Source organism: Silurus meridionalis, chromosome 17, assembly GCF_014805685.1.
Source record: "Silurus meridionalis isolate SWU-2019-XX chromosome 17, ASM1480568v1, whole genome shotgun sequence".
NCBI classification, from domain to species: domain Eukaryota; kingdom Metazoa; phylum Chordata; class Actinopteri; order Siluriformes; family Siluridae; genus Silurus; species Silurus meridionalis.
Genome location: NC_060900.1, coordinates 7,783,639 through 7,805,426, shown reverse-complemented (window position 1 = coordinate 7,805,426; position 21,788 = coordinate 7,783,639). Strand labels below are relative to the sequence as shown.

Sequence of the window (21,788 nt, the reverse complement as noted above, 5' to 3'; positions counted from 1 at the left end):
TCAACAGCCTTAAAGCTCTACAAAGTTCCTGGGCAACTCAAGAAATATGAGGATGGATGTGGACTGTAATTAATATCAGTTAACAATTCTGAATTTAAGCACCATCACTAAACAGTACACCTCAACAATGATGGAACTGTAATGACATGAACATTCGGTGGCACCCAGATGAGGATGGTTTATTTTGAGTCTGGTTCCTCTCAAGGTTTCCTCCTAATACTGTTTCAGGGAACTTTTTCTTGCCACAGTAACCACTGGGTAATGGTTCCTAGTAAATTTATAAGGAAAAAACGTATAGGCACAAAACTTATACAAACTTATAACTGATTTATCTCTGTAAAAGCTGCTTTGATCCCATTTTCATTGTGAAAAGCACTATACAAATACAACTTAATTGCATTGCAATGATTTGCATTAAATTGAATTTGCTTAAATTCCATTGCATTGAATAGAATTGAATTCTATTGAAAGAAGATGCACTGATATGACTTGCATTGCACTGAATTGAACTGCTTTGCATTCTCAACACACAGTCTAGACCTTGAACTGCAGAGAGCGCGCGCACCACGTCCAGGCGACGTTCGCGCGTTGCCATGGCAGCAGTGCCTTCCACGCTTCGCGAGTGTTATTAAACAACAACAAAAAAAATCTTAATTTTTTTTAAAGGCACATTAACAACCACGCATAACAATAAACCTCTTTTAGGTCTTAATATCACAAAAAATTGCGCTTGAGAATAAAAAAAAAAAAAGAAAAAACGCGATCCTGAATCTAACGTGAAGCTTGCGCGCATGCGCACTTACTCTCGCTAGTAACGAGCGTCCAGGGCGAGCGAGCGAGCGGATGACGTACAGCTGTCAGCTGCACCGAGCTCGCGCTCCGCGTTCACACACAACACGGCGTTAAAACTGGATTGTCATCCTAGCGTGTACAGAAACGGATTCATTTTATGTTTTTGTTTGTATTAGACTCAGTGTTCTACACTTCCTCTATTGTTTAAAGAAAAAAGAGATATACAAAAAAATTGAATCGAAGAGAGGACGAGCGGCGCGTGGGAGTGTCAATGCGAAGCCCCGTTAGCATAGCACGCCTCCTGTGTTTTGACTTCCGTCTCGACGGCTCCGCTAAGCACGGACGGAGATGTCGGGCTTTTTGACGCGGTCGTTCGTCGCCTGTATGGAGTTGAAATTAAAATAAAAAGGGGGGAAACCAGGGGGAGGTTAGAGAAGATATCTTACTGCAACTGAGTCCGTGCTGAACCCGGTGTCTGGTTGCTGCTAGATAAGAGAGAGGGAGAGAGGGAGAGAGAGGGAGAGAGGAGGTGAAGCTGTCTAGTTTTTGGTGACACACATGACTGTTCCGTTATGGTCGTCTCTCACGTTGATCTAAAGCTTGACCATTAGACACATTTCTCTGGCTGGGAAGGTGAGATCCTCGCGGCGGTATTAATGCTGTCCACAGGTAAGACGATTCTTACTTTTGATTCCTCCAGTCGCGATATTTAAGAATATTGGTGCGATGGTTTATTATTATTTATCGATCAGTGGCTCAGTGCATGGACAATAAATCGTACAGAATCCAATGCAGTCCCTCTCCATTCCTCCATCGTGGACAGGTTCCTCAACCCTTCAGATCGACATTATTCCCGAGATGAAATGTTTGTTTGTTTTGTATATTGCGAAAACAATGAGTGGAATACTATCAATACAACTAGGCAGCTGCTCGGTACTGGATGAACAGAAAAGAACAGACCAGATGGAAATGCTCTGAGATCGATTATTGATTATCAACCAATCTAATTCTTTAATATTGCATGCCACACGTAGACACTTCAATCGGTCCTTTATTACTGCATAAACAGAGCCGTGTGGTTTGCATAAGATCTTTGCAGAATGCAGTGTCATGTGCATGCGTTGCATCTGTGTATACTTACTAACTCCACCCCCCCAAAAAAACAGATGCAAATATATGCATATGATGTCCAGCATAACATTGTGCAAAATCTCATCTAAAATTGCAGCATGCATCCCAATCCCTGTACTAATAAGCAATCTTTCCTGCTCTAAAAGCTTTTGTGACCCAAAATGGGATTTATGAGAGTGTGAGCATTTTCTTATTTCCATGCAGCTAATGGTTGCTTTTCAACCCTGCGTTTCATTTCCACATGTCTGTCAGGTCACCAGTGCCAGTTCATGTGACTTCCGCTTACATTCCAGTGGATCGTTTATGGATTTCTCCGATTTCTGCAATATTTCCGATCAATCCTGCTCTAACCTGAGTGTGACGCGTATCAGATTCGCAAGGGTTTCTAGTGTCGCTCGGGATTGACAAAAGTGTTCCACAAGAAGTCTGGCTTTATCGTTTGCTATCATCTCCTATGCTGTTTTGGTTTACAGGAATGGAATGTGTGCGTAAGATAGTTTCAAAGTTTGCAGAAAAGGAAAAAAAAAAAGAAATGTTATACTTTATTTCATACTGAGTGCATTTTAATCATGAGCCACATTGAATTCTTGGCTTGGTCATGATGCTGATGAAATATCAACCTGCTACATGTGATTTGCCATTAAAGTGTTGGGTTTGTCCAGTAGGGGATTTTGTAGGGTTTTCCAGATGTGTGTGTGTGTGTGTGTGTGTGTGTGTGTGTGTGTGTGTGTGTGTGTGTGTGTGTGTGTGGTGATGTGTTTATTGCTGGCCGGCTTTGAGACTAAATAGGAGTGCTGCTGTTCATCTCAGCACCTAAATTGCTCCCCGGTGCAATTTATCCTGTTACTATATTTAGTCTACTTTTCAAAATATGATTAGGACAAGCATAAGTAGAATGGTATTAAAAAAAAAAAAACACTCAGCAGTTAAGATGTTTTAATCAAAAGAACAAGATCAATTCCTAGCAATGCCAAGGTGCCTCTGCTGAACCCTCGAGGAAGGTCCATAACTATCCACTGCTCAGCTGTATAAAACCAGATGATTCCTTTGTCTTTTGCCAAATGTCCCAAATGTATTTTTTTTTCATATCAGCTTTGTTTTATTTATTCTGCTTTTTTTTTTTTTGCGTAGTGGAAAACCATTTAATGTTGAACATCTTTAAGACAATAACTTCTTATCACTTTCCCTATAGCAACTATAGATGTTTTCTCGCAATCTTCTTTTTTATTTTAATAAAAAAAAATGTAAAAATATAAGCGTATTTAATTGAAAACGCTCTATCAAGTCCTGAGGACTTTCCCGTGGCGGAAAACGTATGCTTTTGATGTTAATAGAAGCTTCACTGACACTTGAGACTCCTACTATAAATGTTCATGAAAGCTTCACCGTATCTACAGTTCAACAGTTATAGACATAGTACCTTTTTCTATTTTATATAGACACGCATAATAAAACACATAATGTAGATAATCTGCCATACAGGTGTTAATGAACTCTCAATATGGAAATGTTAATGCATTGTTAAACAGGCTTATTAATTCAATTACAGTCAGCACTATTAATCAGCAATCGTGATCAAACCTAATAGAAAGGTATATGGGGTCAGTTTTGCTGCTTGCACTCGTTATGAAACTCTTTAAAGCGCCGCGATTCGAGTTGAATTATTTGTCGTGCTGTGCACGGTACAGAAATGAATGACGGGAAGTTAAATTCTTGTCGGTGTTCTGAAGTTTTTCGTATTATAATTTTTTTCTTTTTTTGCATTTACAAAGTGATTCTTTTCGTATTATTTAGCTGGCAGCAGTCATAACCAAATAATACAAAAAACATCATATGTATTACAATAGTTTCGTAACCACACGTAATGGTATGAATATGGTTACAGGGTGTCTCATGCGGTGTCTTGATTTCACAACTAAGAACACAAAGAAGCTCAATATGAGCATGCCTTTGAGCTTGATCTCAACAAATATTCATTCATTCATGTCTCTTTATGTGCAAAAGAATGTAATATCAGGAGTTTTGTCATACTGGTGTTGAGCAGAGGGTATTTGAGTGTTTGCATTTTGTTGCTTGTGCGCATTGCTTTCAGTCTTTCAGCAGCTGTGTGCATGCCTCAAATCTGAAAATGCTTTCTGTGAGTACAAAGAAGTGCGTGTAGAATGAAGCGAGCGAATATTGTGCGATATACAAGATGTTTCTAAGTAATTTTGATCAAGAAGCAACATGATATGCAGCGATTTACTTTTTACTGTTGATTACAGTGCACTACCAGACCTGGAAAACTGTACATATTGTAGGAGCTTCACAATTCATGATTTAACGCTAGTACGAGTTATTAAACGAAGAAATGGCAATGTTTGATATATTTCACCCCGATATAATAGATGAGACAACTGACACGTTTACCTTGAGTGATTTGCACAAGACTTTTTGTGATAACTCGTTTTATTTTTTCTCATTTCTTTAAGAAGCTACAAGAACGGTGAAAAATGGCAGTTGCGCGTGGGCATTAAACAGCCAATTTGTAAACAACTAATAAACAACCAAAACCCATTTGTAAAAGGGTTATTTAAAATAAAAGAGACACCATTGTTTACTCTGGAACTGTTGAAAAATCCAGCATCTAGGCTATTTTTTTCACACTCGCCACTGCCAACAAGCAGTTCCAGACCGCAAAGCTGATATTTCACTCTCATGTTGTCTCTACCTCTTTCTTTGGCTGTCAGGAGCAGAGGATGATTGTGATTCATTTTTTCTTTTTTTTTTATCTAGAGCAGGGAAAAATCGATTTTGTACCAAGCTTGAATCCATGTTTCCCAAAGCTGGGCTTTGCCTTTTTTTTTTTTTTTAATGGCAGTGAACCCACCTACACCAACCCACCCACACACACTTGGACTCGCCCACTTTTCTTCTCTGCTTTCAGGATCTATAGATATAAGACTCAAATCTCAATGGCAGATCAAAACAGAATTCCCTGAGCTTTTATGCCGTTTCTCTCTTGCGTTGTTCTCTCTGAGCTTACCGAGCACACAACCCAACCCCTCTTGTCTTCAGAATATCACAGACGTTCTAAGCTCATAGAAGCACGTGCAGTTACACGCACCGTATGCACATTCGCATGGTATATAACGTGCATATACACGCATTCAACCAGCAGCAGTAGTTGTGTAGTGTGGATGTCCATTACTCTGTGTGTGTGTTTGCATGGGGGGGTGAGTGACTGTGGTTTGCCAGCGCTAGAAATAGCAATGTGTGCAACAGAGCAGTGGGTGTGAGAGTCGTCAGCTGAAAGCTCTGCGCTCGTTTTTCCCCCCTTGCCCTCCTGCCTAATCCTTGCTGATAAGCAACACTAAGGACTAAATGGTGACCGGGTGTTCCAACAGCACATACCAGCTCCCGTGACCTGCAGCAGTTTTCTTTGTTTTTTTTCTACTTCTTTTTTTTTTTTCTTTCAACTAAGAAACACTTTCAGAAAGGCCTCGGTGAGTGAGTGTCAGTGATTTAATAATACTGCTGTAAAAGTTCTTGTCTTGAATCTCTAGATTGTGATAGTTAGTTGCAGCGTGTTGTGCTGATGACACCGGATGAGTTTGTTAATTACTTGTTTGAAACGCACCGGGGTGTAAATTGTGCCAGGCTTTTGATTTGAATGAAGTCGGCAATCCGCCACCATCCCGCAACCTTCACTAGTGAGTGAGTGAGCCAATGAGTATCACAAATAGGATTCATCAAGGTTTCCAATGCTTTACGCAAACGTTCTCCCCTGTGCACGCTTTTATTTCTGACTTTCTTTAATGCACACTTCTTATTTAAGTCCCAATGTAGCTACTAAATAAGGAATGGTAGGTTTGAATAAAATGTTTGGAAATGAAGAACTGAATAACATGCACTTTAGTGAGGCTAAATATAGTATAGATACATACATACATACATACATACATACACCTGTCCATAAGAGACCGATGTCTTTTTTTTTTGAACACGTCATTACATATTTAGTCCCCATTTGCTGTTATAGGGAACCTCTACTCTTCTGGGTAGATGCTACATTAGATTTTGCTTGTGTAGATTTGTGTTCATTCAGTCGCAAGAGTGTTAGTTAGGTCAGGTACTGTTATAGGGAGAGGACGCTGGGGTGCAGTCAGCTTTCCAATTCATCCCAACAGTACGATGAGGTCAGAGATCTATAGATAGATAGATAGATACAACTTTATTGTCATTGCATAGTACAGGTACACAGCAACGAAATGCAGTTAGAAGGCCATTCAAGATTTTCCATTCCAACCCATGTAAAGAATGTCTTCATGGAGCTAACTTTGTGCACAGGGGCATCGTCGTGCTGGAACAGGTTTGGGTCTCAGAGTTCATGTAAAAGGAAAATTGAATGCCACAGCATCTAAAGACGTCCTGTACAATACTGTGCCTATGACTTTGTGGTAGCAGTTTGGGGAAGAACCACATGTGGTTGGAAAATATACAGTTGTGTATATAGTGTGTGTTTAGTTTAGGTTTTACCATTTCGGTGCTCCCGTTTTTATAGTTTTGGTCAAAAAAGCTTTAAAAGCGTTAAACCTGAAACTGTGAACTGTAAACGACCAAAATTAAACTCTAATAAACAAAGCCAACTGAAGTGTTTAGGGATATTCAGCTGATTTGTATTATTATTTTTTTCACTCAGCTTTGAGTTTTGGTAGTAATTAATTTGACATATGATAGAACTGGAGAACATTTAAATTTGTGGCGTTCCAGCAGATGCCCTTATCCTGTGCAACCTACACATCTCATTGATACAACTGAGCAGTTGAGGGTTAGAGTTTTGCTGAAGGCCCAGGACCAGCAGCTTAGACGTGCTGAACTCTTGCCCTTTTGATCAGAATTTCGACATCTTAACTACTGAGATACCACTTCCCTTAAAAACACTTTATAAAACAATGGAGTGTGCAAAAGTTACAGCAAGCGGCAGTGGCTCAACTTAGGAAAACTTCTCTTTTTTTTTTCCCTAATAGGAATTTATTTATTTATTGAGAAATCTAGCACTAGCAGACTGCTCATGGACCTCAGCAGGTGTCTATTACCACCAGTTTTAATTGTTAGCATACCAGCTGTGGCGATTAGCTTCGCCCTGTAAACCGTAATGAAGTGACCAACATAAAAGTCAAGGAAGTGGAAAGAATGCAGGTTTTTTTCGTTCGTGAAAGATACGTTTAAAATAGAAATCGACTCGTATCTCAGGCACGCGTACCCAGAGGTAATGTTACAAAACAGTCTGGGAATTCTTCAGCTGGTTCAGGAAGTGGGTCATTTCTCCGTTTGCTGGTCGAGGAATTTAACTTCAGCATGCAAACCGAGTTTCTGCTCTTCGACCAGTTTTTTAAGTTCTTAAAGAGCACTGGAAGGAAAAGCAGTGGGTATAACATATGGGAATGTGTGTGTGAAGCCTGAATCGAAAATATATGATATGCTTTTTAACTTTGACTATTCTCCTAAGCCAGACCACTAACCTGACACTACACACATCTACACTATATTTAATTACCTCTAACTGGTTCTGTAAAAGTAGACCCGTCAGATTTCTTTTTGGACACCCCAAAAGTCTTCGTATCCTATCCAGTCTCAATAGATCTCTCAACAGTTTTCCTCTTGATTCACAAAAATTGATTATCTTGTTAGCCTGCTAATCCACCACTCCTTGCGGATAATATGTATTGTTAATGAGCGTATGCTGGTATTGTCATTTGATTATCTGGTGTACAGCAGCCGATGATTTTGTACGTCATGTTCTATTTTTAGAGGAAAGCTTGTACAGTTTTTTGAACGCGATGTCCGAATGTTTTTTCGAGGGACACCTTTTGGTCCAGAAGAGCAGTGTCAGTCTTTGAACAGGGAGCAAAGTTCACTCAAACAAAGTTGTGGCCAAAAGCAACAGGCTGAGAGATTTCACGAGCCAGAGCTCGCCGACGCACCACAGTGTGAGCAAGCGAGAGAGGGGCGAAGTTAAGACAGGAGATGCTCAGACCACAGAGGATGTGTCGACTTGTGGTCCATGAAGTGTAAGATCCTGTCTTTCTCATTACTCGAGAATCATTGGGCAATAGCAACTAAATAATGATGCTTATTGATAAGAACTGCTAGGTGGCTTTGCCTACATTTAGGGAACTGGTCATGATAAAAGCGTTTTTCATTGAGGTTACGCTTCTGGATTTTGCTCTCACACCACACAAAAAAAGACCCACGCTTTTCAGCGTCAGCGCTTGGAAACTGAAAACCGATTTCCCTTTGGGGGCTTTTTTTTTGGTTGTAATGCTCCCAGTCTGTTTATCCAGGGCCATTATTGATTTCCCTCTTTAAACTGCAGGTCACCATGTGTGCCTAACAAAAAGCCTGTAATGAATTCCATTTTCTGCCTTTTCACCCCTGTTGATGGAGGTGATGGATCTGGAGTTCAGTCACCACAAATTAAAAAGACATTTAAAGTGCCACTGCTTTTCTGCGTCCAAATCTTAAAATTCGTTTATAAATTTGTTTCACCATTCGTGCTGGTTCATAAATCAGCCGGTTATTTAGATGGTGTGTCTGTTGGTGGACATTTGGTCGATTTGTGGTAACTGAATACCAAAAAAAACCCCACTTTTTATTACGTCCCACTTATATTTTATTAGTATATTTTATTATTATAATTTTTCAGATTTTTTTTTTTTTTTTTTTTTTTACCGAATGGATTAGGTTATTGTACTTTTTAGGTAAAAGGTGGAGGCCAGTGTTTTGTTTCGGGTTTTTTTTTTCTTCTTCTCATTTCCCGTTTTGTAAACAGTGTAATATCTGCAACACTCTCATTTCCCACACCGTCTCTAACACTTGTGGTTTAAGTACACCACTTTGCTATTTAAGCTTATAAACCACACAGTGACGATTTAAATGTTTCCTGATATTTTTTTTCCCCCAACTGACTATAAACCCCAATCCAGTTTTACTTACTGTACTCTCGAATACTGTCCGAAACTCAGGAACTTGTCTGAATAGTGTTTACATGTGGCCAGGCTGCACCAAGTCACAGGAAGTAGAATTTCCTGTTGTAGTCTTTATCCTGCAATTGCTGGTTCATGTGCAGTTTTGTCAGAAAAACTCAGATGATTTGAACTCGGAGGCTGTTATTCATCATTTGTAATCCAGGTGGGAGTTATTAGAAAAGTATCATATGGCTGTATATCCAGGTATTTCCACCCATCAGCTATAAAGTTAATGTTAGCAGCAGATCCTTTGAGTCATATAGGTTGTGAGATCGGGCCTTCATGGATCAGACTTTTTTTTTTGTCCAGTCTTACAAAATTTCGTGAATTTCAAAGCCAAATGAACACATTAAACTCTTTGTCATGTTCCTCAAAGCATTCCTGGACCAGTTTTGCAGTGCTTCAGGGCACATTATCCAGCTGAATGAGGGCATTGTCATTAGGGAATATTATTGTCATATAGGAGTGAGTGTACTTGGTCCACTTGCCCAAACACATCAACTTCGAGAACTTGCTACCTAATATATCTCCACTTTGGCAGGTGCCGTATAATGAGAGAATCAACCCTTTTCAAGTCCCCTGTCACTGATTGTCATCATATGGCTGATTGGTGTACATGTCCGATGTAGTTAATAATTTAATATTTTCCCATTTGCATTTAAAAGAACTGTACTGAATTTTGGTATTTAGAGTGCAGTGTAAGCAATTTGAGTATTTTTCACCCAAATAGCGAGTTTTCTTCAGTCATGTAAATACTCGATATTGCAGTTTCAGCTAGTTGGGAAAGGTAGCTGTTTAATAGGAATTTCACTAGTTGAGTTGACAAAATTATGGTTCATATATTCTAGTTTGACTTCATTTAAGTCTATTCAAATTATTAAGTTCATAACAATGAAAACATTTCTAATGTTACAAATGCAGTATATGTTTGTGCTTCAGATTATATTTTCATCTTCCAATCTCTCCTCAATTCACAGTCCAGCTATTGTTTTGTTGTCAAATAATATCAGTATTAAATTAGGTTGTCAAAAATGACACCTGAGCTGCTGGGAGGCCTCATGAAAGTCTAAATGTAAAGTAATTAAATACATAAATAACCAATAATCCAAAGGTAATAAATAAATGAGTTTGAAAACATAGACCCGCAAAAGCAAACCAGACCATTTTTGCAAGCTAAAAATAGCCAGCTAGGTTGCTACCATTAATCCCAGAGCTGCATGAACCACACACACACACACACACACACACACACACACGCACACACACAAACAGGCAAAATTCTATGAAATCAGCACAAAGCAACCTTTTACCCCCGAAGCTGAAGAGCTTGTGTTGTAGCTACTCAGTAAATGTTAGCAAGAATGTGTTTTGTCTCTAGCAGTTTCGAACTACAGATCAAGCATGGACCCACTACATGTAGAAGGATCTCACCTGGCTGTTTAAAGCTAGCTTCAAGACAAGCTGTTTAATATGTTGCTTAAATCGTGAAGCGTTTGTTCTTATAACACAGTATTAGGCAAAGCGTGGAAAACGAAGCATGCATACGTGTCTTTATCAGCTGTGCAAACAATGTGTTCCTTAGATATATTACTATATATGGCCCAGAACAAGGGTTCAGAAAGGTTTGAGTGCAGCCGCAGACCCCTTTAAGTATCTATACATGGAAACCTTCAGGAATGTTTCAGATAAATGCATACAGTAATAGTTTGGTCTTTTTTTTTTTTTGGAGCCAAAAGCATCGACAGAACACTTTGCTATTATTATGTATTCAAAACTTCCTGTTTGGAATTGTTTAGATTTGGTTTGAACCACATTCAAATATCTGTAAAATATAAATTTTCTGTGTGGGGGAGAAAAAAGGGAAAGAAATTGCATATCCCATGGTCAAAAATGTACAGTCATGTTTTGAGAGCAGCAGCCTCTCAGCCTTCTTTAAATTCCTGTTAAAGCTCAGAGTTTCGACTCCCTTTTTCAAGCATGCATCTGTAAACAGGTTCCTGTTTAAAGCATGGCGGGAGGTGCTGTTTGGATTAGTCAAGTTTTTTCCCTCCCTCAAGTGTGAATAAGCTTGAATAAATTGGCATCAATGAGTGTTAACAGGTGGCATGGCTGAGGAAGGCAACATGGGGGCACAGGGAACATACACCGAAGTAAGTATGTCACTGTACTGACGTAGGAGGGGCTACAGCAAGGTCAACCTGGTACCCCATTGCTCAATAATAGTGGGAATATTAGACATTCTTTTAGAAGGGACGTTCATTTTATTCTCTGCTATTTGGCTGATAAAGTTTTAAAGAATCAATACAATACAGTTTGTAGCTATGTAGTGCCTATTTACTGTTTATATAGTATTTAGAACATTTTGATATAGAAATTATGTACAATTGTGTTCCTTTAGGAACAGCAGAAGTGTACATATTCATCATATTTATGTACAGGATTATTGCCGTTCAATGTAAAATAATCTAGGGTTAAGGTTCATATTTGAGTTTGAGATTAATAGTGTGAAATCCAAATAATAGATCAAATTATTCAAAACAACAAAATGTATTTATGTATTTGTTTGTTTATTTATGCCATTTATTCAATTTATTTGTTTATTTATTTTCTCTTTTCCTCTTTCCTGGCGGCTCCATCCTCAGCATTCTTCTCTAAACCATACAAACACAGTCCTATAAACTTTCCTTTTCACTCTTGCAGACACTCTTCTATCACAAATCACTCTGCCCACTCTTCTCCACCCTGCCTGCACTCTTTTCCTCACCTCTCTAACACACTCTCCATTACTTTGCACTGTTGACCCCGGGTACCTGAACTCCTCCACCTTCTCCACCTGTTCTCCCTGCAACCGCACCACTCCACTGCCTCCTTCTCATTCATACACGTTACTCCCGCTGACTTTCATTCATTCCCCTTCTCTCCACCGCGTACCTCCACCTCTCCAGGCTCTGCTCAACCTGCTCCCTGCTCTCACCACAAGTCACAATATCAGCAAACGAGGAGACTCCTCTTTGACCTCGTCCATCAACCTGTCTATCACCACTGCAAACAGGAAAGGGCTTACAGCCGATCCTTGATGCAGTCCAACCCTCCACCTTGAACCAGTCTGTCATTCTTACTGCACACTTCACTGCTTTCACACTGTCCTCATACATATCCTGCACCACTTACATTTACATTTACGGCATTTAGCAGACGCTCTTATCCAAAGCAACGTACAAAAGTGCTTTGAGTCTCTAGTAATGAATAAATCTACACTGGTACGCCAGATTACAAACTTAATATAAATATAACTCTTGAATTCTACATACTTGGAAAGTGCTAATTTAAGTGTTTTAGGAAGAGGTAGGAACTCCGCTGTACGGACATCTAGGGGAAGTTCATTCCACCACCCAGGGGCCAGAACAGAGAAGAGCCTTGAAGTGTACTCGCCCTCACATACTTCTCTGACACACTTGACTTTCTCATACAGTACCACAATTCTGTGCATAAGCCTGTAGCATGTCTACTAATATTAAAGCTGGTGTTGGTGCTATTTGTGTTAATTCTCTATGCCATTTTCCACTATATTCACATTGCAACTCCTTCCGGCCAATCAGAATCGAGTATCCAGAGACCATGGTGTAAAGAAGACTGTGAGGCCATGTCCACACATACGTTTTCGTTTGAAAAGCTCATATGCTTCTGTCTGTTTTTGGGTTACACCGAGACGGCGCTTTCAGTCAATGCGTCGCATTGTGGACTTTGAAAAACTCAGTACAGGGACGCAAGCAATTTTAGACCTTTCAGTGCGCATCAGCAATTTTCAGGAAACGATAAAAAAAAAAAAAAAGACGAAAGGGTGAGTGCGACAAAAACAGCGTTTTAAAATTTATCCCGATTAGTGTAAAAAAATAAATAAATAAAAGTTTATAAATACACTTAAAAAACAAATCTCTCCAGAGTGAATCAACACGTGAAACTGCTGACTGCTAAATTAAAAATAACACAGTGTAGCATAATTGGTGCCAGCACACCTCAGCTCACACCTTAGGTAATTGCTAATGGTATTGTGCTGTAGCCTATTAGTCTTTGTCGTAACTATTCGCAGGCTACAAATAGCATCGGAGCACTTTGCTACGCTACATATCAGCAAGACAATTTGGTAGGAAGGTTTACGATTGCCTGAGGTGCTGTCTATGTGTGCCTTAATTGTTTCAGAGTGTTGAAGGAAACACGTCGGGATTCGAACTCGTTGCCGACCTGAATAGAACAGCATGTACCCATTTAGAACCGTTCTCATGTTTGCTCATTCATTCGAACACGAAAAAAAAGGGTTCTATTTTCGTTTACTCGTACAAAGAGTCTGATGAGAGAATATGATGAAGTCTTAGTGTAATTAAGCAGCAGTAAGAAATAACGTGCTTGCCAGTGATGCCGGTCGTACAGTATGGAGACGGCATCTGTTGCCGATTCTCACAGACACACTCGAAGCCGAGCAATCTGACTCGCATTGCCCTTGTGTGTTCCACTTCAGTGGCATTCTTTCTTCCATTCACATATACCCACAGCTCAGTTCTGCGTTTCCTGTTTTGTAGATTTCAGTCATTCTAGAAATGTTCGCTTCATAAAGCGGCCAGTGGAACCTGGCTATGGTGAAAAGCGTGAAAGTGTCTGTCTATAGGGCTGGATCCAAAAATGGCAATTCCAGTTCGAAGACCATGAGAAGTTTAACATTCTGTAGTATTCCGATAAATGACAAATAATGATTAAAAAAAATTCACTAGCATTAGGCGATGTTTTCTTTTTTTTGTCCTTCAGTGCAAACTGGATACTCAGGTCTGTGGCAGATTGTATGTGGAAGAATTCACAAGTGAGGGTGAATGGTGGCTTTCGAAATTCATACCTGGCAACCCAGAGTTCAATATAAAATTTATGCCAGGTGCACACTGTGTGTGATTTTTGATAGTTCTTTGCGATTGTTGAATGACAGACATGATCCCCATGTCACACTTTAGGATCTCCGTCATGTCCGACTGCACGACAGTCAAAAACTGACGCACACCAGAAAGAGACTCATCTGAAGTTTATCATCAATCCGTGACACTTTTAGACCCGCCTTCACTCTCTAATGGTAGCTAGCAGCAAACAAAAACAATGTGTAGAGTTTATTTTGTTCATGACATGCCTTGATAATAAAATGTCATAGAAACACTTCTTTTCCCTTCATAACTCAATAAGTTTCTCTTCTTGCTGTACTGTAAACCGGCCTCGTAAAAAATTATCTTAACAGCCTACGTATTAATCGACTGTCGGTATACATGCCAAAGCAGCAATCGAAAAACTACACATTTTAGGAATCTTTTAGGTTTTCCAAAATGTATTTTAGAAGACCGAATGGTGGCCAAAGTCGCAGATTGTGCACCAGGCTTTCGTTAGATATGTAAAGGGGTTGCAGCCAAACTATCTTGATACTTGATATGTTTTTTGTCATGCAATGAAGCGAGACCATTTTAATAAAATAAACACAATAAGCCCAAACACAAAAAAAAAGAAACAAATACCAGAACGTGAAACATGGAACAAAGGTAAACAATCATGGACTGACACTCAGCATGGAGAGACAAATATATACATATTTTAATAGACAATGTGATTCATGTGCAGAAACCAGCATGTGACTGGGTTTTGTGGCTGATGGGAAGTGCATGTTTTTGGGTATAAACCTCTGATTTGTTAGTTAAGAGGACACTGGCATTGCCTAAAAAAAAGTCCTTGGGCTTCTCTTTCATTAAATTAAAACAGTGAGTGTTCGTTATCAATGCAGACTCTTAGCAGTGTATAAAGAAACCGACACCGTGTTTATGTGAATGTAATGAAAAAATGCCTTTTGCTCATACTGGCATTACTCACGGTGCAGCCCGTCTGAAGCGCAAGGCTTTTTCTTATTCTTCCAGAGTCACGCAGCTCGGAGTAGCGCTCGAATCCTGCGAACTTCCAAATCACCACGATGATGTCTATAGCCAGGGTTGAGTCAGCAAAGGCGATTGCGTGCGTGCACGTGCACCTTATTAGCCGTATGTTTACACTATTCGTGCCAGTGCGTTGGACCGATTCGGCACATTGTAATGCTTACCACTCGCTCACTCTACTACTCGCTGGCCTCAACAGAAAGCTGAAGTGCTCCCTTGTATCATGCTTATAAGATTTGGAGGCATCTTCCAGCTCCTGGTTATTGTTCTATGGATTCTATAAAAAAATATATGTTTTGCTAGCTTCTGTTGAGGATGTTAGGTTTGATTATGGCATGCTAAAGCTATTGGCATTTCAGCAAATGAAAAGGGTCTTCCCTTACTGAATGGGGAGCAGCATTGTTGAGTTGCAGCACCTGATTGGTCCCTGCCCAATTTCTGGAATTGTATCAATTGCCAGACAAGTTTCAATGTAAAAGGTGTATGCGGCTGCCAGATCTGTAAAAATTCAGCACTGTGCATGGCATTTCATTGTGGTCTCATAAAGCTTTTACAAGGTTTTTGAATGGGGCACGTGTTACCGTATTAGCTTGGCATGGGAGCTCTTTTTGTGCCCGGTTCCCCGAAGGCCTTATGTTACAAATCTCTATAACCATTAACATAGCCTTGACACATAAATCGTATTTGGCTGAAAAGTCTTGCTCTATCAAGGGACGATCTGTGCTAGTTTTACACCTGTCTACAGGTCAAAAGGGGATTCAGATTGAATGATTAATTTAATTATTATATAGTTGAACACTATTTTTGCACCCCCCACCCCAGAACACTTTCCTGCAACATCATCTGCAAAACAAAGATTCGACCTCGTTGTTTTTTTGTGCTTCACAGATTAATCTCATGGCTGCAACCGCACACATTCAGTGTTGCGTCCCAACCTGCGTAATGTACACTATCGAGAATGGCGTAATAGAAATAACAGCTAAAGTCTGACAAATGGTAGTATGCAGTTTGAGGATAAAATAGATATTTTACATTTCATCAGCATTCAGAATAAAATCAGTGGCAATCCATTGTTTTTAGGCTCTGAGTAATGATGCATTAGAGATCACCTGACCATCACTGAGGCCAACAGAGTCACTCTGGTGTGTTCCAATCCGTGTTCTTCATATATTTTATTATCTTATCTCTGTGGTTTGTTGTTCACCCTGGCAAACACATTAGACGCAAGCCAGATAGCATTAGCATGCTAGCCATAACACAGCGCAATAAGCCTACCAAGGCTGAGCAGACACCTGGTGTAAATCAAATACAAAAACGAGAGAGAAACATACAAACCTGTTGGACTGATATCCAGCTATTACAGATTGTTTACAGACGTAAACAACACCACAATCGGTTAGGGATACGAATTTCAAAATTAGGTTAAGTCATTTGTGTATCTTTTACCAGCCTCCCACCAAAACAAAGAACAAATAAACGCTTTACCTCACTCTACTCTTAAAAAAATAAATAAATAAAATAAAACATAATAAATCTCGTACATTTTTATTTTATTTTTTTCATGCAGGCATGTGGCACATTTCAGACTCCTCTGGGGTTCTTTTTTAAATCGGATATCACCATGGCTATCCGGAACAGTTGGCACACACAAAAACCTCATTCAAATTTCGTTTCCTCTTCTTACCTTGCACATGATGTCATCTTCTGAAAACTAGCCACAGATTTGCACAGGCAAATTTGTGCATTTTTTGGGGGGGGGTTATTTTATTACACCAGGGTGTAAATGACTGAACTGAACTGTGATTTGACTTAATCAGTGATGTAGCCTCCAGATTCTCTATTTTGCTCTGTGTGTGTGTGTGTGTGTGTGTGTTTATGTTAATAGGATGCATTGCCCATTAACATAACATAGCATACAGCCAAAGAGCGAACAATGGCGTAGGTACACACACGTCTTAGACCCTGCAACTTTGCTGAATCACTCAGTGTGCTTGGCACAGAACTTGCCTGTGAACGCCCTCTCCAAAAGTCAAAGTGCATGGCAAGAGGATCTCTGCGGCATTCCTGCAGAGTATCTGGTGGGGTGGGGTGTTAAGATAAGATCCATTCTGAGCAGTATTGTTGAAGAATTTGAATCCTTGCGTCGATTTCGTATTTTCTATCCGTTTCCTATTTCCAGGATTGGGAGCCCTGGTGTTGATAACCAACTGCAGGATTTCTCTCTTCCACAGATGGGTGCAATCGATTTCGCTGCCAATTAATTAAGCAATATTATTTGCTATTTGATAGTGTTGGACAAAAGTGACTTTTACCCACAAGCAGTTGCTTAAAACCACAGGTTATAGTTTCAGATGAATGCAACTCTCTGTATTACAGTCTAGATTTCAATACTTGTATTGTGTATACTGAGATGTTCTGAGGTTCCAGAAAATATAGGGTATTGCCAATGTATTTCATAAACCGCACTGCTTTTAGATATGGTCAAGTCAGTTCCATTTCACCCCTCCAAACCATTGGCAAAACTGGCAACAGTCGGTTCTCTTGGCTTTTTCAGATCTTCACAACCTTCCACATGGGGCAGACCTACCTCTCATAAATCATATTCATGTAAAGCCATGCTCTCATATCCCTGGTAGGCATCTCTCCTACCCTGCAAGGAGGCTATTGCCCTCGAGATACTATTATATTTGGAAGACTGACCCTTGTGGCCCTGCCAGGGTAGAAAACCAGGGTACTTAAGACACACGAGGGAGCAGTGCCTTACTAGAAAGAGGTTAGTCGGGGTGGCAAAAGGTCAGTCAGCTCCTTCTGCATTGCAGAGAATCTCTTTTCAAGATCTCACCAGCTATGACCTCATAGCCCAGGAAACACCTCTGAATGCAAACAGGCCACATCAACTGGACCTGGTCTATTTTTTACCCTAGATCCTGACCTTTATTCTATTTAGCTAAACAATAGTAGATTTAAAATAGTACCGCTCTATGGTATTCAAGTTTTTCGAACCGTTGTTCTAAAAGGTGCCTCCTTCACCGAGGTCTTCTAGGAGTTATGCGTGAGACCTCCCTTAACTTCTTCCTAAGGAGCCTCTCTAGAATGCTTACCTGAAATGGATTTTTTTTAAAAAACAGAGTTGCATACCCTGGTAATAAGCTACAACGCATTTGTTAGCCATATGACTTTTTGGAGAGCTTGTAGTTAAATCCAGGACTACTTCTTATGGCCATATTACGGAACGTGGAGACTTTAGTAAGGCTGAGCCTGTGTATAATTCCTCGCTGTGCCAGTAAGCACCCATTAGTATTATTTAGACCAGATGGCAGCCATCCGGAGCTTAGACCAACAGTTCATCTGCCACAGAGTAAAGAGACACAGGGGGCCCCCTTGTCTAGGAAGAAGCTAGGCCACCGGGTGGTGGTTGTTGTTACCTTAGCAAACAGACGGGCTAGACTTCTATCCCCGACTGTAGCATCTTCCTCATTTTTTTAAAGGTACTATGTTACATTACAAAGTATTGTCTTCAGACTCTACAAGATTGACAATATCACTGACGATCTCTGAGCACCTTCTTTTTGGTTAGTCCCAAAGTGAATTTTTATTCCTCTTGATGTTGTTGGCCTGGGTTTCTGACCATTTAAAAGAATGCTAGTCGAATATTTATATGTGCATATCTGCAAGGTTCTCTTGCAATTCAGAACCGGTACAGTCTTGTTGAGAGGGTTCCAGGGGAAGCATGGTTGTATTAAACAGTATTTAAGTCACTATCAATGATTAAATCTACACTGGTACTCTAGATTACAACTAAAGATAAATCTACAATGCTGTTAAGAGCGATTCTGGAAAAGTGCTAGTTTAGGTGTTTCAGGAAGAGGTTGGTCTTCACCCGTTGCTTGAAGATAGCCAGAGACTCCGCTCTTCGAACATCTAGGGGAAGACCATTCCAACACCTCAGTGCCAGAACAGAAAATAGCCTTGAGGTATACCTACCTCTTACCCTGAAAGAAGGTGGTACCAGTTGAGCAGTCCTGGAGGATCTCAGGAAGGGTGGTGCAGTGCGAGGAGTGATGAGGTCTCTGAGGTAAGAGGGTTCTGGTCTATTTTTAGCATTGTATGCAAGCATCAGTGTTTCGAATCTGGTACGTGCAGCTACTGGAAGTCAGTGGAGGGAGTGCAGCAGTGGGGTGGTGTGTGAGAACTTGAGAAGGTTGAACACAAGTCGTGCAGTTGCGTTTTGGATCATTTGCAGTGGACGAATAGCGTTTAGAGGTAGATCTGCCAGCGGAGAGTTGCAGTAGTCCAGTCTCAAAATGACAAAAGACTGAACAAGCACCTGGGCAGCCTGTGTGGACAGAAATGGTCAAATCCTTTTGATGTTGTAGAGAAGGAGTCGACAAGAACGACTCACATTGGCTGCATGTAAGGAGAAGAACAGTTGATCATCCATAGTTACCCCAAGGTTGGCTGAAAGGGAGAGCAGAGTTATAAAGAGATATTCTGAGAATCTGATGTGAAGATGAATCACCTGGGATGACCAGCAGTTCGGTTTTGCTGGGATTAAGTTTTAGTTGATGAGAACTCGTACACCAGGCATGGCAAGATCCGAGCAGAAGCTGTGGTATCTGAGAGAGGAAAGACAATATGACTCAGCATGCTTATACATCTATGGATCTATGGATAATAATATGAGACAGTTACATACATAACCAGCTTCTTTGCCGCTTGACTTTTCTTGTTTTGCTAAATGAAGCTGAGTGTACCATGACTTTCCGATTTCCGGTGTCTGAATTCATCTGAAGTTTGATTTATGGGAGTCTAAACTTCATGTCACAATAAAATGGAGCTATTGTTATTTGGAAGGAGCATTACATTCCTGTGAGGCAGCAGGGATTAAGGTTATGGATGGATAGATGGATGGCTTCTGCGGTGCTGTAAATTATAGTGCTATAAAAAGTTATTTAGCGTCGCTCGCAAACCATTTCCTATGAAAACAACATGCAACCTGTCCAGGCCTCAGTGAGATGGGTGCATATAAAATTGCAGGAATTCATATGATGGGCCAACCTAATGTATGAATCATTGTTTTTTTCTTCTTTGTAAGAATACTTTATCAACTTAATTTGGAGACTAATCTACACTGCCTGTCCCAAAAAACTTTGGTTATGGCACGCATTCGTCGTGGCATCGTTTCGATAAGCTTCTACATTGTCACAGTATTTATTCCTGTTCAGAGTTGCAGTAATTTTTCACCAAGATCTTTAATCAATGATGGGAGATTCGGACTGCTGCACACAGTCTTCTCCAGCACATCCCAAAGATTCTCAATGGGGTTAAGGTCTGGACTCTGTGGTGGCCGAGCCATGTGTGAAAATAATATCTCATGCTCCCTGAACCACTCTTTCACAATTTGAGCCTGATGAATAATGGCATTGTCATCTTGGAATATGCCCGTGCCATTAGGGAAGAAAAATCTATTGATGGAATAGTCCTGATCATTCAGTGTATTTTTTGGGCACAAAACATTGCTGAACCTACTGTAGCCCTGACCAACTGCAGCAACCTCAGATCATAGCACTGCCCCCACAGGCTTGTACGGTAGGCACTAGGCATGATGGGTGCATCAGTTAATCCGCCTCTCTTCTTACCCTGATGCGCCCATCACTTTGAAAAAAGGTAAATCTGGACTCATCAGACCACATGACCACCTTCAATTGCTCCAGAGTCTAATCTTTATGCTACCTAGCACATTGAAGCCTTTTTTCCGATTAGCCTCACTGATAAGTGGTTTTCTAAAGGCTACACAGCTATTTAGTCCCAATCCCTTTCTGTGTGTGTGCAAATGCTCTTTCACTCTTAAACAGAGCCATGAGTTCTACTGTTTTGTTACAATCAGATTTCACCAAACGTTCAAGTGATCGCGGATCATTCAAGATTTTTCCCGACCACAATTTTTTCCCCATTATACTTCCAGTTTTGAACAATGCGTTGGACAATTCTTAACCCAATTTTTGCAGTTTCAGCAATCTCCTTATATGTTTTCTTCGCTTAATGCATGCCAATAATTTTTTTACAAAGACTTGCTCAGGGCTCAGTAGAGCTCTTTAGTTGGGTTAAAGTGTTTGTTTTTACTAAGGCTGAATCATTGTCATTTTGCTATGAATGTAATACAGCTTTATGAGGTTCTAAATTATTAACATTGAGGGTACTGCCATTCTTGTTTGCTCTTGTTGTTACCCTTTAATGCTCTCTATCAATTTGGAATAATTTACCCTTGATCCTTCATCCTTCAGTGTTCTTCCACTCTTGCCTTGGCAAACCTTTTCTTGATGATGCTCACTTTGTTCATTGGGGCAGATTTAAGGTATTACCATGATTTCTGCGTAATTGTACAAAAAGTGGACAGCTGAGGCATAGCCACTTACACCTAGCATTACAAATATCACTTGTGATCAGATGTCATACATTCAACTTGAGAAATCCTTTCATTATTATTTTAGGTTTTACTCTAATTATCTTTAGGCAGAAATGTCTCACGACTCTTAACTCTACAGACATGTACTTAACTCTACACCTCCCTTAACTTTATGGACATCATGTGCTTGTTAGTTTAGCCTATATGCAATTTTCCTTCAGATTTCCTCTTTGGGTTTTTTGTTTGAAATAGTGCACTTACTAAGATGGCTTTTGCATGCTAATAGACCATTATGAAGTAATAAACATTAAATGACCAGTTCCTCATGAAAACTTTCCAGTTTTTTAGGAGATGATCGGTGTGTACGAAACTGCTAAACTCTTCCCTAACCTAGGGGGATTTTTGTTTATTCTGAAGCACTGACTATAGTTAAAAACTTACCCTCTATGTTGGAGGTATTTTTCCAATATCCCTACTTTCCATTATGTTGAGAACTTA

At 40.1% G+C, this 21,788-nt stretch overlaps 1 protein-coding gene across 1 annotated transcript in view; it reads left to right on the top strand.

Moving 5' to 3' along the window:
* The first annotated feature begins 827 nt into the window (after positions 1-827).
* Positions 828-21,788, top strand: part of mib2 (MIB E3 ubiquitin protein ligase 2) — a 63,025-nt gene continuing 42,064 nt past the window's right edge. The window contains exon 1 of the mRNA XM_046871053.1: positions 828-1,461. Coding sequence (XP_046727009.1) covers positions 1,449-1,461 — 13 coding nt within the window. The 5' untranslated portion in view covers positions 828-1,448. The remainder of the gene's footprint in view (positions 1,462-21,788) is intronic.